This window comes from Magnolia sinica, chromosome 5 (assembly GCF_029962835.1).
Source record: "Magnolia sinica isolate HGM2019 chromosome 5, MsV1, whole genome shotgun sequence".
NCBI lineage: Eukaryota > Viridiplantae > Streptophyta > Magnoliopsida > Magnoliales > Magnoliaceae > Magnolia > Magnolia sinica.
Genome location: NC_080577.1, coordinates 99,982,894 through 100,005,070, shown reverse-complemented (window position 1 = coordinate 100,005,070; position 22,177 = coordinate 99,982,894). Strand labels below are relative to the sequence as shown.

The 22,177-nt window shown below is 41.0% G+C and overlaps 1 protein-coding gene across 2 annotated transcripts in view; it reads right to left on the bottom strand.

Moving 5' to 3' along the window:
- LOC131246425 (fanconi-associated nuclease 1 homolog) overlaps positions 1–22,177 on the bottom strand; it is a 76,028-nt gene that overhangs the window by 19,881 nt on the left and 33,970 nt on the right. For both annotated transcript variants that reach the window (XM_058246544.1, XM_058246543.1), the window contains 7 exons: positions 21,673–21,747; positions 21,442–21,563; positions 20,887–20,957; positions 20,688–20,775; positions 20,405–20,545; positions 20,114–20,328; positions 128–401 (listed from right to left, as the gene is read on the bottom strand). In XM_058246544.1, the coding sequence (XP_058102527.1) occupies positions 128–401; positions 20,114–20,328; positions 20,405–20,545; positions 20,688–20,775; positions 20,887–20,957; positions 21,442–21,563; positions 21,673–21,747 (986 nt within the window). The remainder of the gene's footprint in view (positions 1–127; positions 402–20,113; positions 20,329–20,404; positions 20,546–20,687; positions 20,776–20,886; positions 20,958–21,441; positions 21,564–21,672; positions 21,748–22,177) is intronic.

Here is a 22,177-nt window from a genome sequence, read left to right as displayed (position 1 = left end):
TTTTTTTTACGAAGAAAATTGTGAGTAAACAAAAGAAAATGAACAGTAGTTCTTTTTTGACCAGCATGCATGTGCTATTTGTCTATTCAAATCCCTTGTGGAACAGTGGAAGCAACCAAATACCCACTTCCTTAATCTTCCTGTTGACGGACTCAGCAAAACTAGGTGTTTTCCAGCGTCTTGGTGGCTTTCCCAAGCGTAGAACCCGCCTTTGCAGTGCCATTTTTGAGCCAGCACGGACCCACGGATCTAGTACCCCTTCTTCAGCCAAGGAAAGGCTCTCATTGAGATAACCCATATGCTCCAAATCAACTGACAATCTCAGTGTCCAATATCCCCGTCGACTGTCACAAGTAAATTTGTTTAGAAGGCTCTTTAGAAGCCTTATTGCATCTTCATACCTGAAAAAGAAACAAAGATAGTGAAAAGAGAAAATTCATGCCATGGACAAGCATGACTAGCTGCATGCAGTCTTTGTAGACCTACCAAGTGCTATGTTAGCTAGCTTCATTAATTGGTCCAAACAAATCACATGCAATTAACTTTATGTTGCCATCATTTGAGTAGACCGTAGACTGAAGAGCAGACCCGTTATTGGATATCAAATTGAACACAGATTATTGGGACATAACTATCACATTGAGAGTCAAAGCACAGTCCAGAAACTATAGCTGTAACTGTACAATACACTTTCTTATAACAAAAATGATATAACTTCTGCTACACTTTTATCCAGTTCTAGTACTTTCAGGTTGTAGCCAGTGTTCGAATTATCTCCGATATTATCTTTATCTCTAGCTCAACGATACTGAGAACACTGGTAGCGATATTGATAATGCTGGTAGTATCAGAAATTCCAGGTATTAGCAATGTATTGCTAAGTATCGCCAACGTATCAATATTGCTAATGTAATCGTCAATATTTTCAACTATGTAAATTCTAGGTGTTGCTCGTATTGCCAATGCATCAATATCGTCAATATTTTCGACTACGTAAATTCTAGGTAATGCTTGTATCATAAGTGTATTGATGATATTTCAATAATATCTCCATTGTATTGATATCATCGAAATTTTGTTTATTAGATTTTTTTTTTTTTTAATGGGCACATGGCTGTATGTAGTGTTCAATTTGTCATTGATAATATTGATAATATCTTGATATTATCGATATTGCGACACGCGATATATTGAGACCACAATCTTTCATTTTCTTTCCAATTGTTGATGATTTCTTAGTGAAATATCATGTGTTGTTGATATTTTGCAATATTAATGAATGTTAGGACGGAAGGTTGGATGGTTAAATAGGCCGAATGAGATGGTTGTACTGATTTCTTACAACAACACATGCTTTTAAGGCCCCATTTAATGGCAACTTGTTATGAATGCATTCTTTTTGTAATTTTTTTTTTAAAATTTTCTAAATATGCAAATATGTACATTTTAACATCTCCTGAAGTTTCACTGAAAATTCCACCGTTTTCCCCATGTTTCCCTGCATTTCTAGTTATCAGCGATATTATCGGCGATATTGATATTGTTTCTGTATCCCTAGCCAACGAAACTTGTAGCGATATCGATACTTCGAACACTGGTTGTAGCTACTCTGTGAATAACATTCTAGAAATGAATATTACATGGTGTTCTGAATATCTCATATGGACAGTCTCCTCCATCGACAAAGTTTGTACCTGTTGTGTGTGTATGTGTGTGCATGAGATATCAAGAAAACATTCATATGATCAAACATGCAAGATATTGAGAACAAATTCGATTTCTTTCTTTCATTTTTTACAGCCTATCCTACATCATAATTGCTTAGATATATAAATAAATAAAGAAAGAAGCATATAATCCTTGTTAGACCAAACAGAACCAGATTACATGTATCAGTGTGTTGCTTCAATGATACTCAGCTAATTCAAAATTGGAAAAATATCCATGCAGTATCCTGTCTGAAACTTCAACATTGAGTATATAATTCACAAATATGTAGCAAAATGTGATACACTTACATCCATGCCCCACATGTGCCTTACCTAGGTATCATGGCTTACCATAGCACTGTTCAGAGTTGATGATAACTTTTTTTATCATAATAATAATTAACAGGAAAAAAAAAGGGGGTGAAGAAGAGAATGATCATTCTCCCCTTCAGCTACAGATAATACCTCCCCACCCCCTACCAAAAATTCACATGTTTCACCCATGACCATCCCCCCTTTCCTAGCCACCACTCTAAAAAGGAGGACAAACTCCATGTAACACGGCCTTTCACCACACCAGCGAGCCTTGCATTAATAAATTGTAGACTATACATTGCACCTAGACAAGCATTCTTCAGAATTTAGCACCACAGCGCAAATACCAGAAGTTTGATACTAGTGCATCATTACAGTGTACATTCTGCTAGCCAGAGCTCGGGGGGTGGGGGGGTGGGTTGCAGGTGGGTGGTGTACAGTGAAAGTGGTATGAAATTGTGCAAGCCCAGTCAAACATGACTATTCTAGGCAGCATGGCCCACCCACCAGGAGATGGAGGAATGAGAACCGCAACTGCTGGGCCTAATGCATATTCTGTCATACCGACCTAGCCACGCTAATCAAGGTGTTCAATAACGGTAATCAGTTACCGTTACAATACTCGCCGTACCGTTACGGCATTTTTTATTTTTTTGAAAAACTATGTTTCTGGACCATTACGGGTCCGTTATGGGTCTGTTACAGGGCCATTAAGCTGTTTTTTCTGTAACGGCCATTTCGGCCCCGTAAAGCGTAACGGTTATGGTCATTACCATTACGTAACCGTTTTTGAATGCCTCACCGCTGATTGGTTTCTGATCAGAGCATCAAGCAGCCAACATAGTTCTACTTGATTAAGCCCTGTGCTCATCCAAAGAGTTTGCTTCAAATTGATTATGACTATCTATAAAGAAATGGCCCTAGCTACTTTAGAACGGTTAGTTAAAAAAGGCTCATTTATTAAGGGCCCTAAGGAATTTGTCATCTTGCTTGATGGATTTTCAGCCACCGGCCTTTGACCAGCCAGGTCCACGACGATGGACCCAAAGTAAACACCTTTGGGTTGTTTGATAAATCCATGAGTGGCTCAGCTGAGAAATTTTCCAATGGCTCGACTGACAGATCTGAAAAGAAATCAAAAGGAGGAATGATGGATACAATGTCAAGGTGAAAGACAAGCTTGCTAAAAATTCAATGACCATATCAGCAAATTCAAAGGAGAATGTTAAAGTCGCGATGGATCCATTGGTGCCATCTACAAGATGATGGAACCTTTGTAATGAGCAGGTTGAAACAACGACAATGGGAAGAAAATCACAAGCAAGCGAGGCAAGATCACCAATCCAGCATTCAACATGAGTAACTCTATTATTGAAGAAGAGATGGAAGACATTGTAGAGGACCTGAAACAAAAATAAGTGCAAGAGGATATGGCATGCCCTGCCTCTGCAACAGGTGAAAGAAGTACGTAACTGATAAAGTTGGTCTCTAACATCAGCTCTTTCCCAAGCCTGTGAAGGAGCATGACAGAGGTGGATCATGGCAATGTCCAATGCCGGTTCTAAACTCCCGAACAAGTTTTCTTTTAGTCAATGGGAATTTATGCAATATCCAGTAGGAGAGTGTTGGAGTTCCAGCTCTCATCTCAAACCACTATGATGTAATCCCGGGCCACAACAAACCTGGATCAACCCTAGGTATTAGAAATTTGGATCTAATACCACTATTAATTTGTGCGTTTTGCGAAAGCACATTCAACAAAGATGGAACAATCGAATAAACAATAACCAATAAAGCAATCACAGAAAACACAAGATATTTAACATGGAAAACCCTTTAGGGAAAAAAAATGGCACAAAACGACAGAAATCCACTATAATCGAAAGCCTTAAGAGTTTACACCACTCACCTTCTTCAATTACAAACAAAACTCGATCTCTTCTTGCGATGCGCACCTAGGAAAACCCTAGCCCCTTGAGAAAATTCCTTCCCAAGCCCTTACAAGTGTCTAAAACCCCACCTCGCAAAACCCTTGTCCTTATAGAGAAAACACTAGCATTAAACAAGCCCTAATCAAAAACGGACTTAAATACCCCAATTTGCACTAATCTGCTTAACATGTTTGTTGGACCAAATGGAACCTTCAGTTAGACAGAAACAAACCAACTCACACATATCAATTGAATCGAAAACGTGCAAATCTTCACAGCATGCAAACTGAGATTCACCCACTAATTCGGTTGGACCGATTGGATACCAGTCGAACCGACAATGTCCTTCTCTGCGCTCTCATATTGGCATAATCCAAGGCATCCCATACAATAGAGAGCACAAAGTGGTCCCCATTGCTAGTAGGTTGGAAATCAGGCAATCATATCACAAATCAAGCCCTTCCAGGGATCCCAAGTAACAATCCAATTGTCCATATTGAAAATTTGCACCATCCAACAATGTTGATTGAAGATCAAAAACACTTCAATCTAGAACAAATCAATGGTCCAATTGAATTGTGCAATTCATAAACCCACAAGATTTATCATTTAATTAGTTAATAGAATTAGATATACGCTAGGACTTGCTAGAGAAGTTTCCGTTTAGTATTTACATCACTTACTTTACGGGCCACTTTCGTGTTTCAAGTAACAAGCATTGTCCTTAGTGACATGAAATTTATCATGTTTGAAAGCCTATTCAATTAGTTTTCAAAAAAGCCCAAGCTCATGAAACTCTGAAGTCATTTGAGAGAGTTATGTGTTGTGTTTTTATAAGAAAAATATATTTAAAAAATAAAACATTTCCTTTGAGAAAGTAAATAAATATATTATATATGATTTTTTTTCTCAAAATACTCATGGATAAGTGGTAAGATGAGAGGTTTTTGCTAAAGGACCCAGGTTCAAGCACGCACATGCGCTCGACGTGGACTGTAGGGCTACCTGGGCGCTTTTTGCTGCTTTATTAGGCGCACTTTGCAATTCGCACATACATATCATCACAAGGAGCCTAAAAAGCCTAATCTTTTTTATACACGATGTTGCTTGTAAAGAAAGGGAATGCCTCGCATACCTACTAATAAAACTCCCATATTGGCCAAGGCCTACTCTAGCCATGTCTATCTTTTGTGATAGTTAAGCTACCCTTTGTCATACCATGAGTAAGACTAATAATTATAAGTCTAGAATTACAGGTCTAAGACACAACTTTGTTAAAAGATTGCTCAAGGATGGAGTAATCACAGTAGAATATGTTAAGTCCATCCTGAACTTAGTAGATCTCTGATGGGGGCATCAAAGGACCTACTCGAGTGTACCAGAGACGGAGACAACCATGCACGTTAGCGCAGTTTTCTTTGTGGATGGGAGACGAGCTCTAGATAGGGCCCACCATGCCATTTTGAAGACCCCGCATGCATCGAACGTGCATCAGGAAGACATCACTTTGGGATGATGCACATGGGCTGCTTAGGAAACCATTTTATTCATAAGATTTCTATTTTATGTCGATCCGACCATTGGATCTTGTCGATCAAGCCATTGGGCCACCAGATCTTCCTGATCTGAGACCCTTAGACTCTGATATTGCTTTCTTTATGTTTTTTGTTATTTTTAGGATTTATTTGATGGTTGAGATTGATAATAAATGTTTTAATTTTTCTTATTTTGGATGATGGGCCACTTCACTTAAGTGAGTGGCATAGTTGTAATTATGCTGAATTTTTAATTCCGAATTTTTAATTATAAAACCACAGGGGGGTGGAGTTCCAACCCTAGTGGTATTATTGAGAAGAAGAAAAAAAAAAGAGAGAGAGAGAGAGAAGCTCTCTTGTGTGAAGGAATTTTCTTCCTTGTGTTTTAAGGTTTGTGAGAAACCTTCCCTTCCAATTGAATTGTGGAATGGTAGAAACTTGTTTGGTGGTGGATTCCCCAAGGTACATCTTTCATCTTTCTCTTCTTCGAAAGGTATTCTTCTTTTTATATCCTTCCTCTCACTTCTTCGAAAGGTATTCTTCTTCTTCTTCTCATCTTCCTCTTTTCATTTCCATTACAACCTTCTAAATCCTAAATCATTTGAATCCCTAAAAACCTCATTCCTAAATTTCCATCCATGAATCCAAAACCCTAATCAAAATCTGAATTTTTTTTTTTTATTTTTGTGAAACTTTTCCCAAACCAGAATTTTGCTTGCATCATTGTCTATCCACTTGGTTGTTGCACTACCCACGCTAGCTAGATTGGAAGTCCCTACTTTCAAGTGGGCCACTTTTAAACTATTTTATATTTTCATGCATCGCGTATGTGAAAACCTAGGATCTTCATGTTATAAATCTGAATCTCTGAATCTATTATGAGGATATGCTTGATTTTATATGTTGATTGCTGAAATTATTGTGTAATTGATCTCTCATCTTGCATCCTAGGATAGTTTCCATCATCCTGCATCAATTTCTAAACAAAAAGTTTATTAAGAAATCAAATAAGGAGAACCACCAAAGGAATGTGACTAAGATCCATAAAGGCATGACTTTCACTCTCGATGGTAAGTTGGTAACCTTACGTAAGTTTTGAAATATAGGATAGGTTCAAAGGGTCAAACAAGTCGAGTAAGTGGTTGAAGCGTATGCTAGAAAAATCCGGGTCTCATTCCTAAAAATAGTGTTTGGTTTCTATATTCAATAAAAGGCTTAGTACTAACTCTTAATAGGCCTATAAATAGTTTTTGTCGGGATGAAGCAAAATCATCTTTGATGGATCGACCTATATGAGTTGAGAAGTGAGGCCTCTTCTGAAAAGATTGGGATTATCTCTAGAATACTCGTGAAAGCAACACCAAGCCATAAATGTGTGAACTTGTAGATCTCCAAGTTTATATAAATAAATGTGTGTTGTGTGTCTGGTGAGTCATATGAGGTTCTTAGTTTAAGACTAATGGGTCACTAAGTACCTGACAAAATGTTGATATATATGCACTAAAACGAAGGCTCAAATCCACAAGATAGCTTCAATTATGCATTTGTTTATATTGATATGCGAATCATTCTTACCACTGATTTTATTTTTTGAAATTTTGAAGGACCACCATGTTGTTATAATAAAATAAAATTTTTAAAAACAAAACAATTCATTTTTTGAAAGTAAATAAATATATTATATATGGAAACTTTCTTTAAAATATTGATATGAATAAGTGGTAAGAGGGTTTTTGCCATAGGAACCTAGATTCAATTCTCCACCACACCGTCCTCGCATGTGCACACGACGTGGATTGTAGGGCCACTTGAACGCTTTTTTTTTTTTTTAAGAGTGGACGAAATTTTTATTAGAGGCCTGTAGGCCACAGCCAGCAAGAAAAGAATACAAAAGAAATAAAAAGAGGCTGGAGACAAGGGCTCACTGAAGAGCCAAGCACAAGAACCCCTTCACATCACCCCGAGGTCTTTACAAGGGTCCCCCATTCATTAATAAAAGCAGAAACATTTGCTAAGACCGCTTCAATTGACATGGACGAGTTTTGAAAGCAACAAATATTCCTCTTGGTCCAAGTTGCCCACCAAACCCTCTACCTCAAGCCAAGACAGTTTGAACCTAAAACGTTTTGGTCCCCAGCTGTTGTAGGTCGAGTAGAGGAAGATCGGTCCATGGTTAGAAATTGTTCTAAGCAAGCCTTTCATCTGGATCGGCAAATATTTGCTCAGCCACTCGGGGGACACCATGAACCTATCAATCCGAGATATGATTGGGTTTTCTTGACCATTACACCACGTAAATTTAGCACCTTGCATGGGAATATCGATCATCTCAAAACTCTAAGACCAATCCGCAAATGCCCGCATGCTAGAAGGGATTCGAGACCCTAACAATTTCTCATTAATGAAGCGCGTCACATTGAAATCTCTGCCAATGCACAGGGCAGAGACCGCTTAAGAGGAAATTGTCCAAAGCTTGTCCTAAAATCTCATGATCTCACTGCAGCCTTGCAGGGACCATATACAATAGAGAAAAGCCATTTGAACCCACAAGATATCTCAGATAACACCACTGACACAGTGAATTTACCATTCCAACTATCTTCCTTTCTCCATACAGAGGAGTCCCAGGCCACTAAAATCCCACAAGATGATCCTACTGCATCTAAAACTACACAGTCCTTGGAGGGACAATCCCAAACCTCATCCAGGAAGTTGTCGCTGGAGGTGGAAATTTTCTTTTCTTGGATGGTGATTATTTGAGCTTTAGAGTTTCTACATACCTTGTTAACCTGCAGCCTCTTCTCTTGCTACCTAGACCCCTAATGTTCCAGCTTAGGATATTCATCGGAGACGGATCCTGCCCCTGCCTCCCTGCTTGGTGTCTATCACAAAATTGGCCGACGCCTCCAAACACACTAGTTCCCTCTGGACCTTGGGGATTCAATGAACAAGTCTTCTTACCACCTCCCTACCCCTCAATTGTATAAACTAAGAAAAAGCGATTGCATACTCGTCCCGAGCCTGAAAGGACATACCAAGCTTCTTTCCTACCCTGTCTATGATCTCTTTCATCTAGTCTATTTCGTCTTCAGACAAAACCGAGAACAAAGGCATAGAATCTCCGGTTCTGTCCCCATCTGACTTTTGATCCACGCCTCCTTGGATTGCTAGCATAAGGTCCTCATCACCATTGTAGTTGCCGAACCAATTTGTAGTAACCTAACTGAAGAGGAGTGATATCCATGGTTTTCAAGAAAACCTCACCCTCCCCAGACTGACAACCTTCTGGCTAGAGATTGATGTCTATCAAAGTTGAATCCTCTGTTCCCTTTTCCTAAAGCATTGTTTGAAGATTTAATTCCTTTGCAGTTAACATCTTTGTCTGATCCTTTTGATCCTTCTATTTGAGTCGAAGACTCTTTCCCTAATTGATAATAAGAAGGCATGGATCCTGCCTTACCCACTATTAGAGGAAGAACTTTGTCGATTAGGAGAGTAGCGTTGTTTCTCGGAAGAACTACCCTCGATCCTCCTCTGGAGTATGGAACGATGGCTTTACACGGGCTAGGAAGGGGGGCTTCAGTGTCTATTTCAAAAGGCAAATCGCATTCGCGTAACTGAAGCTCGCAAGTGTCTAGATTATCACGTGGGGGGCTTCAGCACATGTCTAGATTATCATGTGAGGGGCTTCGACACATGTCTAGATTATCATGTGAGAGGTGCTTCGGCACGTGTCTAGATTATCACTTGAGGGGCTTCAGCACGTGTCTACATTATCACGTGAGGGGCTTTGGCACATGTCGGAAGGTGGTTCGAACACACCCGAGGTTAAGAAGTGGCCTTCAAGATGACCACAGGGCACCAAGAAATCATCGCGATCTGCCTGTCGAGGTTCAAATGAGCCAGGTGTCAATGTTCTCAAGATTGGGAGTTTGGTTTGGCTCTGAGTCTCGAGCCAAGCCTCGTCTTTCGAATCGGAGGAGGTGTCATTTGTTCCCCAGGCCTCCGAGCCTCCCGTCTGTTGCAAGGAAGACTCTGAGCCTCGGGATGGGACCGAAACACTCTCTGATCCTCTCCATTCGGCTACAGGGGAGCAGACTCGTCAGCACGAGTGACTAAAGTCTCCGCAGCCACTCTTCTAATGCCATGTATTGAGCAAGGAGGGAGTGAGGTTGTAATTTTGCACCCACAACACACTGAATTCCACACCCTTCGCGCACCACATGTCCATCTTCAGCTTGCGGAGGATCATTGTTCGCACACCGCCTCTAAGATTGGACCGGTGCTCCCCCAGTGACTGCTAGGAGTACTCCTTCCTAGTCGCCATCTCCAGCTGGGATTTTGAGGACTTTCTGTTTGCGAAGCTTCCATTTGTCACCCCACCGACATGGGGTACCCCATACCTCTTCCTAGACTATTTTATTTGGAATGCTCACCTCTCCCAGCTAAATTCTAATCTGTTCCGGTACTGGAGTGGCATTTTTTGTTCTGATGCAGATCCTAGTGGCACTGATGTCCTCACCCGTCTCTAATATTTCATCAATGGCAAGGACAGAACCTAAGAAACTTCCTATCACGAGAAACACCTCTTATATTCCAGATCTACAGAGGGATTCCCCAAAAAAGAAACCATCCGACCTGAGTACCAAAAATAGAGAAATTTTTCCATCTTTTCACTTGATGGATGGCGCCATTCTTGAACGGAGCTCCCGCCATGATAATTATTTCGATTTTTGACTCCTTGGGGGAAATCCAAACGCCGTAAGTGTTGAGGGCCCTAATCTTGTAATCCATTCTTCCATCTTACAGCATGCCTTTAGCCATAGTTGGACATGAGAGATCAAGGCACCTCTCTTCGTAACCAGTACCACCAATCTCATCAGGGACGGCTAGGCATTTTGAGTGACAGAGGGATGCATGTGTATGGCTGGATCAATGTCAATCACCTCTCTCAAACATGTTGTCATATTCATGCATTCTTCCAAGATTACCCCATTTCCCTCTTCTCCACTACATAGAAGTTAAAGGCTTGTTGTTCCTGATTATAGCCTCCTTAAAGGAACCAAGCTTAGATATTCCTGAAGCTACTCCAATGGGAGAAAGGCGGGGTAAGTCGGTCTTGCAGAATTGAGTATGTTGCATCTGTAACTCCTACCCTTGAAATCAAGTCAGTGCCTCTGTTTGGACAAGCTTCATGCCCTTGGTGATGCAGGATGCACAATTTAATGCTAGCATGCAACATGGAGATTATGAAAGAGTCCATAAAGTAATTCAATTAACAAAAGATGTTAACCCACCAAGTAATTAAGAGTAAACAATAGGAAATAAAATCTGATTTAACCTAAATCACATGCCCGCATACTAAGAAATCACATAAACTAATTAAAACATATTTGTAGGTTTTATGATTAGGGTTAGGAAGGGGAAAATCAAAAATTTGAAAATTTAGGGAAAATGGGAATTGGGGATTTTGGAATTAGGGTTTTTAGAAATTTAGGAAAAGAGGAAATTGAAAATCTAAGGTTTAAAAGGTTGTGATGGAAGGGAAAAGAGGCAAACAAGAGAAGAAGAAGAATATCTTTCAAAGAAGAGAAGAGGAAGGATGTACCTTGGGGAATCTACCACCAAACAAGCTTATACCCTTCGACAATTTAATTAAAATGGAGGGTTTCTCCCAAAAAAAAACCCTAGAAAACAAGGAGAAAAATTCATTCACACGAGAACTTCTCTCTTCTTCTTTTTTCTTCTCAAATCTCCACTAGGGTAGGAACTTAACCCCTCCTGTGGTTTTATAATTAAAAATTCAGCATAATTACAACTATGTCACTCGCTTAAGTGAAGTGGCCCATCATCCAAAATAAGAAAACCAAAACATTTATTATCAATTTCAAACATCAAATAACTCCTAAAAATAACAAAAAATATATATATATAAAGAACACAAGATCAAAGTCCAATGGGCCCAGATCTAAAAGATCTGATAACCTGATGGCCTAATTGACAAGAACCAACAGTCGGATCAGCATGTATAGAAATCCTATAACTAAAATGGTCTCCTAAGCAACCTACATGCATCATCCCAAAGTGGAGTCTTCCTGATGCACGTCAATGCATGTGGGGTCTTCAAAATAGCCCGGTGGGCCGCATCTGAAACTCCTCTCCCATCCATAAAGAAAGTTGCGCTGATGTGGGTGGTCGTCTCCGTCTCTAGTACACCCGAGTAGGTCCTCTGATGTCCCCATCACTTGGCCTTCTGGGCTTCTTCCCTATTCACAATGTCCAACCCTAACCTAGCCCTTCAGACTGACATCCTCTGTCCCCCAGAACTCTTACCATCTAGCAGATTCATTGCACGCACCCGCTCTCCCTCAGATTTCATCCGAACAAAAGCAAAGCCACGAGGTTCTCTAGTCCACAGACCCTACGGATAACCACATCTACAACTTCCCCTGCTCGGCTAAAAACCCTAAAGAAGTTAATAGGCATCCAACTTATTGGATATCCTTTCACGAAGACGGTCGGCAGCTCGATGAGGGGAGCAGGAGCTAGGTCCTCTTCCCTATTCCCTAACCGTCTCCTTCCCTATACCTCGAGCCATTCGCCATCATTTATGTCATCTTCATTAACTGCTTTCCCTTCATCTGATTCTTTAGATTGAAAAGGGGCTCCCACTTTGGAACGGGACCGGCCTTCCTTAGAGGATCCCCTTAGAGAACCGCTGCCCGTAAATCGTGGTTCCCTGTTTCTTGCGACTACGGCTTTTCCTCGACCTCTTCCCCCACTATTATTCCACCCTTTTGACAAACCTCGAAAAGGTCATCTTCATACCACTTGAACGCTTTTTGCCACTTTATTAGATGCACTTTGCACTTTGCACTTTGCATGAACACATCATCACAAGGAGCCTAAAAAGCCTAATCTTTCTAGTACTTGGGCCAAAACCATCTAAGCCACGATATACTTAGGGAATGAACCATGGTCTAAATAGAGGTTTAACCCACTGGTGTTTAAGGTTCTAGCCATAGTATTGGTTGAGTGTGCTTGTGACGCAGGGGAGGACGTGAGGTCGAGCACCGTCTTCCTCAAGAGGATAACTATTCCGAATCCACGGAACTTCTCTGGACTCCTCACAGAGACTTCTCGAATCCACGAGGAAAGAAAAGCAGAAAATAGAAATAAATTCTAATAAAATCGAAATTGATTGATGAATGATTAAAATCGAGTTCACAACCCTTTAAATAAGGGTATCAAGCAATGGGAAAGAAATCATAATCAAACTACAACTCAAACTCCTAGAATCCGCGACTTACTATAAATAGTAAACTTACTATTTATAGACGGTCGTGATGTCTACTAGTGCGCAAGGTTTTCGGCCAAAAATAGTAAGTGTCCTATTTGGCTTCACCAAACCGTTCCCCTAATTATTCTAAGCTCTTTTCACGTTGGGCGCAACTCCTAAAGCCCAACGGATGAAGAGTTATAATCAAACTAAAACTTACTATTTATAGTAAAAACGAAATTAAAACAGGAAACGACCGTCGATCCAGAGGTATTTTGCAAATCCGGCTTGCGCAACCAGCGTAGCTGGGTTGGTTGGCTAAAGTAGCTCGTTCTACCCCAAAGTTATATATTTTACGCCTGATAACTCATTCCGGATTGTGAGATACGCCCGATCTAAGGTCCGACGGTCCGGATCACTTCTGTCAGGCCTTCCTCGATCCATCTTGGCCATGAAACTGTCCGCGACCCGCTCTACATCAGTCCCCTCCACTTCAAAAGAACTCGTCCTCGAGTTCTCATCATGTGCTGGTTCATGATACTCGAACAAGTCCGCGACGTTGAAAGTCCGTGAGATCGCCATGTCATCTGGAAGATCAACAACATAAGCGTTGTCATTGATCTTTCGGATGATTGGTACCGGTCCAATCTTTTTATTCTTCAACTTGTTGTACGTTCCGGTCGGAAATCGTTCTTTGCGCAGATGGACCATTACTTGGTCACCCACCTCGAACACTTTTTGTCGCCGATGCTTGTCGGCTTGCTCCTTGTATTTTTCGTTCGAGGCATGTAACTTGGATTGTACTTCTGCATGAATGCCCATGATCTTGTCAGCCATATGTTCCGCTGCAATGCTCATGCCTGGGAGCTTGGGCAGAGGGACCAAGTCTAGTGTGTGGCGAGGGACTCGTCCATAAATAACTTGGAACGGGGATTTCCCTGTCGAGCGGTTCACCATGTTGTTGAATGCAAACTCCGCTTGAGACAAAGCCAAATCCCACTGCTTCGGTTTTTCTCCTGAAATACATCGAAGGAGGTTTCCCAACGTGCGATTCACAACCTCAGTTTGACCATCAGTCTGTGGGTGGTAGGCGCTGCTGAACTGAAGTCGTGTATCGAATCGAGTCCACAAAGTCCGCCAAAAGTGGCTTATGAACTTCGTGTCACGGTCAGAAGTAATAGTCTTGGGAACCCCATGTAGCCGCACAATTTCTCTGAAGAATAGATTCGCCACGTGTGTTGCATCGAGAGTCTTCTTGCATGGAATAAAGTGCGCCATCTTGGAGAAACGATCTACTACCACGAACACCGAATCCATGCCGCGTTGTGTTCGTGGGAGACCAAGCACGAAGTCCATAGATAAATCCTCCCAAGGGCCGTCAGGCACGGGTAACGGAGTGTAAAGGCCTGTATTATGAGATTGCCCCTTAGAGGTCTGACAAATATAACAATGTTGGACTGTCTTTCCCACATCAGTACCAATTGTGGCCAGTAATACCGTTCTTCCACAAGAGCTCGCGTCTTGTCTTGCCCAAGGTGTCCACTGAGGCCACCTCCATGTAGCTCTTGGATTATCTGTTCCCTTAGCGAACTGTTTGGGATGCACAATCGATTTCCCTTGAAAAGGAACCCGTCTTGCATATGTAAGTCACCGGGGTGACCTTCTTGGCATCTAACCCATGCGTCCTTGAAGTCGTCGTCATCGGCATATATGTCTTTGAGGCGCTCGAACCCGACAACCTCATTGCTCATGGTGACTAACAAAGTTGCGCGGCGACTCAGTGCATCAGCTACCTTGTTCTGTTGCCCTGACTTATGTTTTAGTACGAACGTGAATTCCTGCAAAAACGAGATCCACCTAGCATGCACACGGTTAATGTTAGCTTGACTATTAATGAATTTGAGAGCTTGATGGTCCGTGTAAAGTATGAATTCCCTTTAAATCAAATAATGTCGCCAGTGTCGCAGTGCCTGGACCACCGCGTATAACTCGATCTCATATGTAGACCACTTCTTACGTGCATCGCTAAGTTTCTCGCTGTAGAAGGCTACCGGCCTACCTTCTTGAGACAAAACTCCTCCAATTCCGACATATGAGGCATCACATTCGACTTCAAATAGTTTGTCGAAGTTGGGAAGTACAAGAACCGGGGTCGTAGATAATCTGCGCTTGATTTTGGCAAAGCTCCTGTCGGCTTCGTCAGTCCATTGAAACTGTCCTTTCTTCATGCAATCTGTGATTGGTGATATAATGGTATCGAAATTTTTCACGAACCGACGATAGAATGTTGCCACCCATGAAAACTTCGCACTTCGTGAATATTTGTAGGAACCGGCCATCTCCGATTGCCTTCACCTTTTCCTCATCCACCCGAATGCCCATGGATGTGACGACAAAACCGAAACAATAGGCTATCGATCATGAAGCGCACTTTTTAAATTGAGATACACTTTATTTTTAGTGAGCACTTGAAGGACCTTCTTGAGGTGTTCCATATGGGTGGTTTCGTCTTGATTGTATATCAAAATATCATCGAAGTAAACCACAACGAACCGCCCAATGAAAGGTTTCAGAACTTGGTTCATCAATCTCATAAATGTGCTAGGCGCATTCGAAAGCCCGAAGGGCATGACCATCCATTCGTATAATCCTTCCTTCGTTTTAAAGGCTGTTTTCCACTCATCACCCGACCGTATTCGAATCTGATGGTAGCCGCTCCTTAGGTCCAATTTAGAGAATATTTTTGCACCCTCTAGCATGTTCAGCATATCGTCCAACCGTGGTATAGGAAACCTGTATTTTATGGTGATTTTGTTGATGGCTCTATCAACACACATGCGCCAACTCCCATCTTTCTTTGGAGTTAATAGAGCTGGTACAGCACATGGACTCATGCTCTCCCGAATAAGACCCTTACGGATCAACTCCTCTACTTGTCCCTGCAGAATCTCGCACTCATTCGGACTCATTCGATAATGGGGACGATTCGGTAAATTGGACCCAGGGACAAAGTCGATATGGTGTTGGATATCTCGCATGGGGATAACCCATCGGGAAGGTCATCGGGCCAAATTTCTTTGAATTCATGTAGCAGGGGCCTTAGTTTTTCAGGGATGTTGGTAGGCTCGAGTTCTTCCCCTTTTACAATTAATGCATAAGTCTGTCCTGTTTCCTTTGATTCTTCCACGAAGTCCCATATGGTTAAGAGAAAACGGCCCTCCACTTTAGAAGTTTCAGGTGGTCCCTCTGGATCCATAGGGGCCAATATGGTCTTTCGGCCGTCCTTGACGAAGATATATATATTATCTCGCCCTTTATGAGTGGCATCACGGTCAGATTGCCAGGGCCGACCGAGTAGTATGTGACATGCTTCCATGTCGACCACATCGCATACTACTTCATCCTTATAATGTTTGCCAATTGAAAAGGATATGGTGCACCGTTCAGTTACCTTTGTTTCGCTGACCTTCTTGATCCAACCGATTGTATATGGAGAGGGATGACGCTCCGTTTTCAATTGCAATTTTTCCACCATGACCTTGGAAACGATGTTCTCGCTACTCCCACTATCAATGATCACGTCGCAAACCTTTCGATTCACCGTACACCTAGTGCGGAAGATGTTATGCCGCTGTGGATGCACTTCTTTTCTTGGCGCATATAAAAGTCGCCTCACGACAAGCGACTCGCCGTGATCTTGCTGAACCCAACCTGAATCATCTGCTTCGTCCTCGGTGGTATGCTCCTGTTCTTCAATATCTGGATCTTCATAAGCGTTATCAGCACTACCATCATTGATGGCGAGGTTTGCCACTTTTCGCTGGGGACAAGTATTTGATAGGTGGCCCGGTTGGCCACAACGATGCAGTTATCGGGCCTTGGCCGAGCATAGGGGTTCGGGATTCTACTTGGACCAGCAGCAGTCGATACGCCCCTTTGGGGTCTAGCTTGCCCACTTCCCTGATCTCGGTTCTCAAACGTAGGAGGTTGAGTGCGTGCTCCTACGGGCTCCTTCCCTTTAGGCTATGCAGTTCCTTGGGGCAGACCTGCCACAAGAATCCTTGCAGTAGGATAGGTCCGTGTGTTAGGACGTTCAAGTTGCACTTCTGCACGAGTAGCCAACTTGATCGCATCATTCATCGTCCAGACGGACTGCATCTGGACCCGATCCTGGATAGCCATACGCAATCCACCGTTGAATCGGGCGACTTGCTGCGATTCAGTCTCGACCAAATCGTTACGCGTCGGAGGTAAAATTCTTCTGCGTATTCTCTCACCGACCGACTACCCCGACAATTTTGGTATTGTTGGAATAATACCGATCGTAATCGCTAGGAGGAATCGGGCACGTAGTAGCTGCTTCATCCGCTGCCAGGTGCGGATTGGTGCTTTCGTCTGCCTGGTTCGCGCGAGTTGCAGTTGTTCCCACCAAGCTGAAGCTCCTCCTTTCAACTTATAGGCCACAAGCTTGACCTTCTTTACTTCAGGGATGTCCATATAGTCAAAAAATCGCTCAACTTCAGAAAGCCAATCGAGGAAATCCTCAATGTGTAATTGGCCATTGAAGCTAGGAATATCAACCCTCATCTTGAATTCTCGATCTGTTCGATCTACTCGATCACCGCCATGTCTGGGATGTTGGAAGAGTATGTCGTCGATTTCCTCCTCACTGGAGCCCCCTTCCTCAGGAATGACCCTTGGATGCACTGTCGGTACTATCCTGCGATCAGGGCGATTAATTGGGGGTGGAGGATTGACACCAGGAACACGGAGTTGCCTTAGGTTTTCCGCCAAGAGATCCGCTATGCGGTCGATGGAAGCCTGCAGCCCTTGCATGGCTTGCTGATTCTCTCGTTGCGCTACTTCGAAAGCCGCCGCCGTTAAAGGTGGGTTGGTTGGCTAAAGTAGCTCGTTCTACCCCAAAATCATATATTTTACGTCAGCTAACTCATTCCGGATTGCGAGATACGCCCGATCTAAGGTCCGATGGTCCGGATCACTTCTGTCGTCGACCGGGCCTTTTCTGATCCATCTTGGCCATGAAACTGTCCGCGACCCGCTCTACATCAGCTTGACACATAGTTGTGCACGTGGCACAATGTCACCTGTCGTACGCATGGTGGTGGATGGGTTGATTAGGATCTAGGGGGTAGTTACATGTGTCTTTTACTATTGTTTAACCAACTTTGTTCAAAAGAACAAAAATATCTACAACAACAAAGGACATGTCCATTCATGGGAAGTATGTTGTATGTGAATGAGTGTGTGGATGTCCTGAAGAGGCACAAGAGTATCTATCCAAGAAGGAAGGACACCGTGTCCCTATAAGTTTTATATATCCGGGACATTATAGTCCAAAGATACAAGAACATTCCTAGATCAAGCCATCCATAACCTTGCACGCTCATCTTTGCCATATTGTAATTGCCCTTTTGAGAACGTTTTTGCGGGGCATATCAGTATCAACTCTTAGAGATCTATTCAACACTTAGAGGTGCAAATCTTCATATTGAATTACAAATCTGTGAGTTCACTGTATCCTAAAGACAATTTGTCATCACCCTTGTTTTGCACTTGTTGGAATATCCCAAAAGGGGCAACAAATCTTTCTTAAGATATACACTATCAAGTCAAGGCTCGAACTCGCAAATCTAATATATAATACTCTTCTCAAATTTCTTCATTTCCTTCATTATGTACATCCTATCTTTCCAACATTATGTACATCCTATCTTCATTTCCTTCATTATGTACATCCTATCTTTCCAACATTATGGTCTACTTATGAAAAAGCATGTATTGTTTGGATGGGTTTCATGGATATTTTAATAATTTTAATGTTTATTAAAATGATGAGTATGGTTATATTAGGTTTCTTTATGTAAAGACTCTTTTATAAATAGCTGATGGCTATTATAATAGAAGTTTATTTCGATGGGTTTTATAGCATGTCTTGCTTCCCTCTAGGCATGTGTTGCCTCTCTTGGGCATGCATTGCTCTTCATCATAGGGTTTATTCACAAGTGTTGCATTACATATCCATCTTGGGCTTAATTATCTAGTTTCAAGAAAGTTTCATGGTTTGATCATCGATAAGATGTAGGTAGCTATGTTGAATTCTACTCTTTCAATTTAGTTGCGAGACTACATCCCTATACAAGGTTTTATACACCTCACATTTAGTGTTTAGAGTGTAAGTATCGTTATATGTATCAACGACCGGGGATATAGAAACATGCATTAGTATTATCACTAAAACTCAGAAAAATATCACTAACTGGGAAATATTAGAGAAACGTTGGGGAAAAGGTGGAATTTTTTAGTAAAACTTTAAGAAATGTTAAAAGACACATGTTTACATGTGTAGGAATCAAAATGTTGTAAAAACCAACTATACATACTACATTTCCATTTCATAGGGACCGAACCATGTATTGTTGAAAAAATAATTATAAAATAAACATACAAAATTTGTAGCCAATCAATATATTGGCCAGTACTCATTAATATATAAAATTTACACATTAATTAACAGTGAACACATTTTACAATGAAAAAATTAGGATTTTCCCAATTTCCCCCATTTTTCACTTTAATGTTAATTTTTCATCACAAATCCATGTCAATGTATGAGAATCATGCATAGACATGGATTTCCATTAAAATTCATGCTAGCATTTGAAAATTGAAGTTTCTATGGATTTTCACATTTGAGTTCTAGCTCATCGTTGTTTCAAGTAAAGATTTCCTTCCAAATCCAAACTTTTATTCAATAAAACCCAAGAGTTATCGAAATCAACTTAAGGAACGAAATTCCTTTAAAAAAAGTAAGAAACGGAGAAATTCTTGGATTTTTGAAAAGTTTTTCAATTTCCTGTCAATTTTCAGCTATTTATGGATGTTCCCCTCCTATTATAGATAGTATCACAAGTATCGCTAGTATCAGGGATATTATCGATGATGTCGTCTACTAGGGAACTTCAATAAGGGATTTTTCCCAAAGTATCACTGATATCAATAACAGCGCCAAGCATCTCTAATATTATCCAAAATATTGGCAATATTTGGAAATTTTTATACTTCCAGCAGTTTTGATATCCCTTCCCTGGGAATACCGATCATATAAGAGATATTATCGATAATATCACTGATATTTGGAACACTGCTCACATTACAGTACATGTAGGGACACAAATCAGCACTAGCTTGAAAAAAAAAAAAAAAAACCAACTTGAGGTGCCCACAGCTATTAAATGATCCTTGTGGAAGAGTTCAATAATGTGAAGTGAATGAAACCAATAGATAAAGCAACAAAAACATGTGATAGACAAAAATACTTCATACCTGCGCTCACGCTCAAAAAAAGAGATGCCCAAGGTGACTGCTTTTGAGTAGACCCATGAAGCTGAGAAACGTGAAAGGAATGTCCCCATAGATGAACAACTTGCATTCTCCAAAGAGGCAGACATGCAGCCTTCAGATATCTCGATGCATCTCATCACCATTTCCATATTGTTCACATCAAGGGATTGGTCCATCACTTGTGCCACTTCAATGGCCTAAGAACAGGCAACTAGCATGATTGGCAAAGACAATAACACGACCTATGTATCTCTGCATAGAAATGAACTATACCTCTTCATATGCAACAAGGTCACTTCGATCTGCAAAAACATGTTGTGAAATGTTGCAGGTATAAGCTGGATACTTGACCAGCCCCAAATCAACTAATAGAAAGGATGAGAGATCCTGCTCTCCATTGAGGAAAAAGAGTCTCTGCAGCAATGCAGTAAAACAGTGAACACTTGGAGAAGAAACAACAGACCTTAAACCAAACAAAACAATTGAATTCCCACATTTCATGGAGAAAAAGAAAAGCCGAGTGCCACTACAGGTAAAGAAACAATCATGAACTCACCTGGATGCGCCAGACAAGGAACTCAGCAGTGGAAGTAATCTGTATGCAGGTGCCTGTCTGTTCTAAGACCATGTTTGGTAGTGACGGGCTGCATATTCAATAGTTAAATGAAAAAGAATGGAAGGTCACGAACTCAATAAAAGTGTATGCAAGGCTTTGACATAAATAACAAGAGGCCAAAAGCAAACCCCTCAAATACCATATTCCATCTTCATATGCTGCAAATAGCCATCTAACAAGTTCCTCCTTTTTTGCACAATGGATGCCTTTCTGAAGCAGCAAAAGAGTTTTTTTTAATAAATAAATTTTAAAACAAAAAAAAAAAAGGAGGAGATCCATTAGAGGAATCGATACAATTCAACAGCCCTCAAAATAATCCACAAAAAAGGAAAAAAAAAAGGTGAAAGAAACTAGAATTAAGTGATAATAAGTAGAGAGGTAAGTGAGTAGGAGACATTGATTCATGGTATGCCAAAACAGTTAGTAATGGTAGTGGTGGTAACCATTACACGTTACAGGGCCAAAACAGTCATTGCAGAAAAAATGGCTTGTAATGGGGACCGAAACAGATTTAAAAAAAAAAAAAAAAAGGCCGTGACAGCCATTACAACCTATGTCTTTGATAGAGAAACAAAAGTCAGTGTCTTCCTTTCAGAGAAGGGTATTTTCATTTTTTATTTGAATTGTTTACAAGAAGGATATTTTCATAATATCAAAGATTTTCAACAAGATGATATATGCTAAACTCACAAACCTTTGAAAGCACCAGAGTTGAAATTTCACGTAGCTCAGAGACGGTAAGCAAATCTAGAACCTCCCTTATATCAGTTTTGGATGGCTCCTTCGTGAATTCCAAAGAACGGAAATACTCTGCCACTGTTAAAACAGACATATAATCAGTATACATTATACAAAGTATGCAACCTGCAAATTTGGACATGAAAGAATACTCAATACTTAGGGGGTTATAAAGAAATTTAATTACTGCGAAGTTCTTCAACTGCTTGTTGAGAATCTGATATTTCTGGGTAGGAAATGTTGGACATACGAAACCAAGGACCTATATCAGACAAGCCAAATCCCATAAGCTGCATCACTCTTGGAGATCACCACATTTCTCAGATTATAACTCGTTAAACCAAGTATCAGTCGAATTATTTAGAATAAACAAATTAAGAACACTTTTCAATCCAGTATATTAGTATGCATAATGGCCACCTAAAATCATGTACAGGTTTGCAACTCAAACAGTGAAGAGTACAAATTACAATTTCATCAAGAGAAATTTGAATTTATAGCATTAAAACCCAATAGCCATAAGGTGTGTATCTATGGAATTTTTACCCATAGCCAAATGTAAATCCACACATTAAGCCAAACAGTAACATCTCCAAGACCTTATCAGGTCATAATTAGGGCAAATCTTGTATAAACCATTTCAATGGGCAAGTAGTGAATATCAAAGCTACATAAGGGCAAGTAGGGCTGAT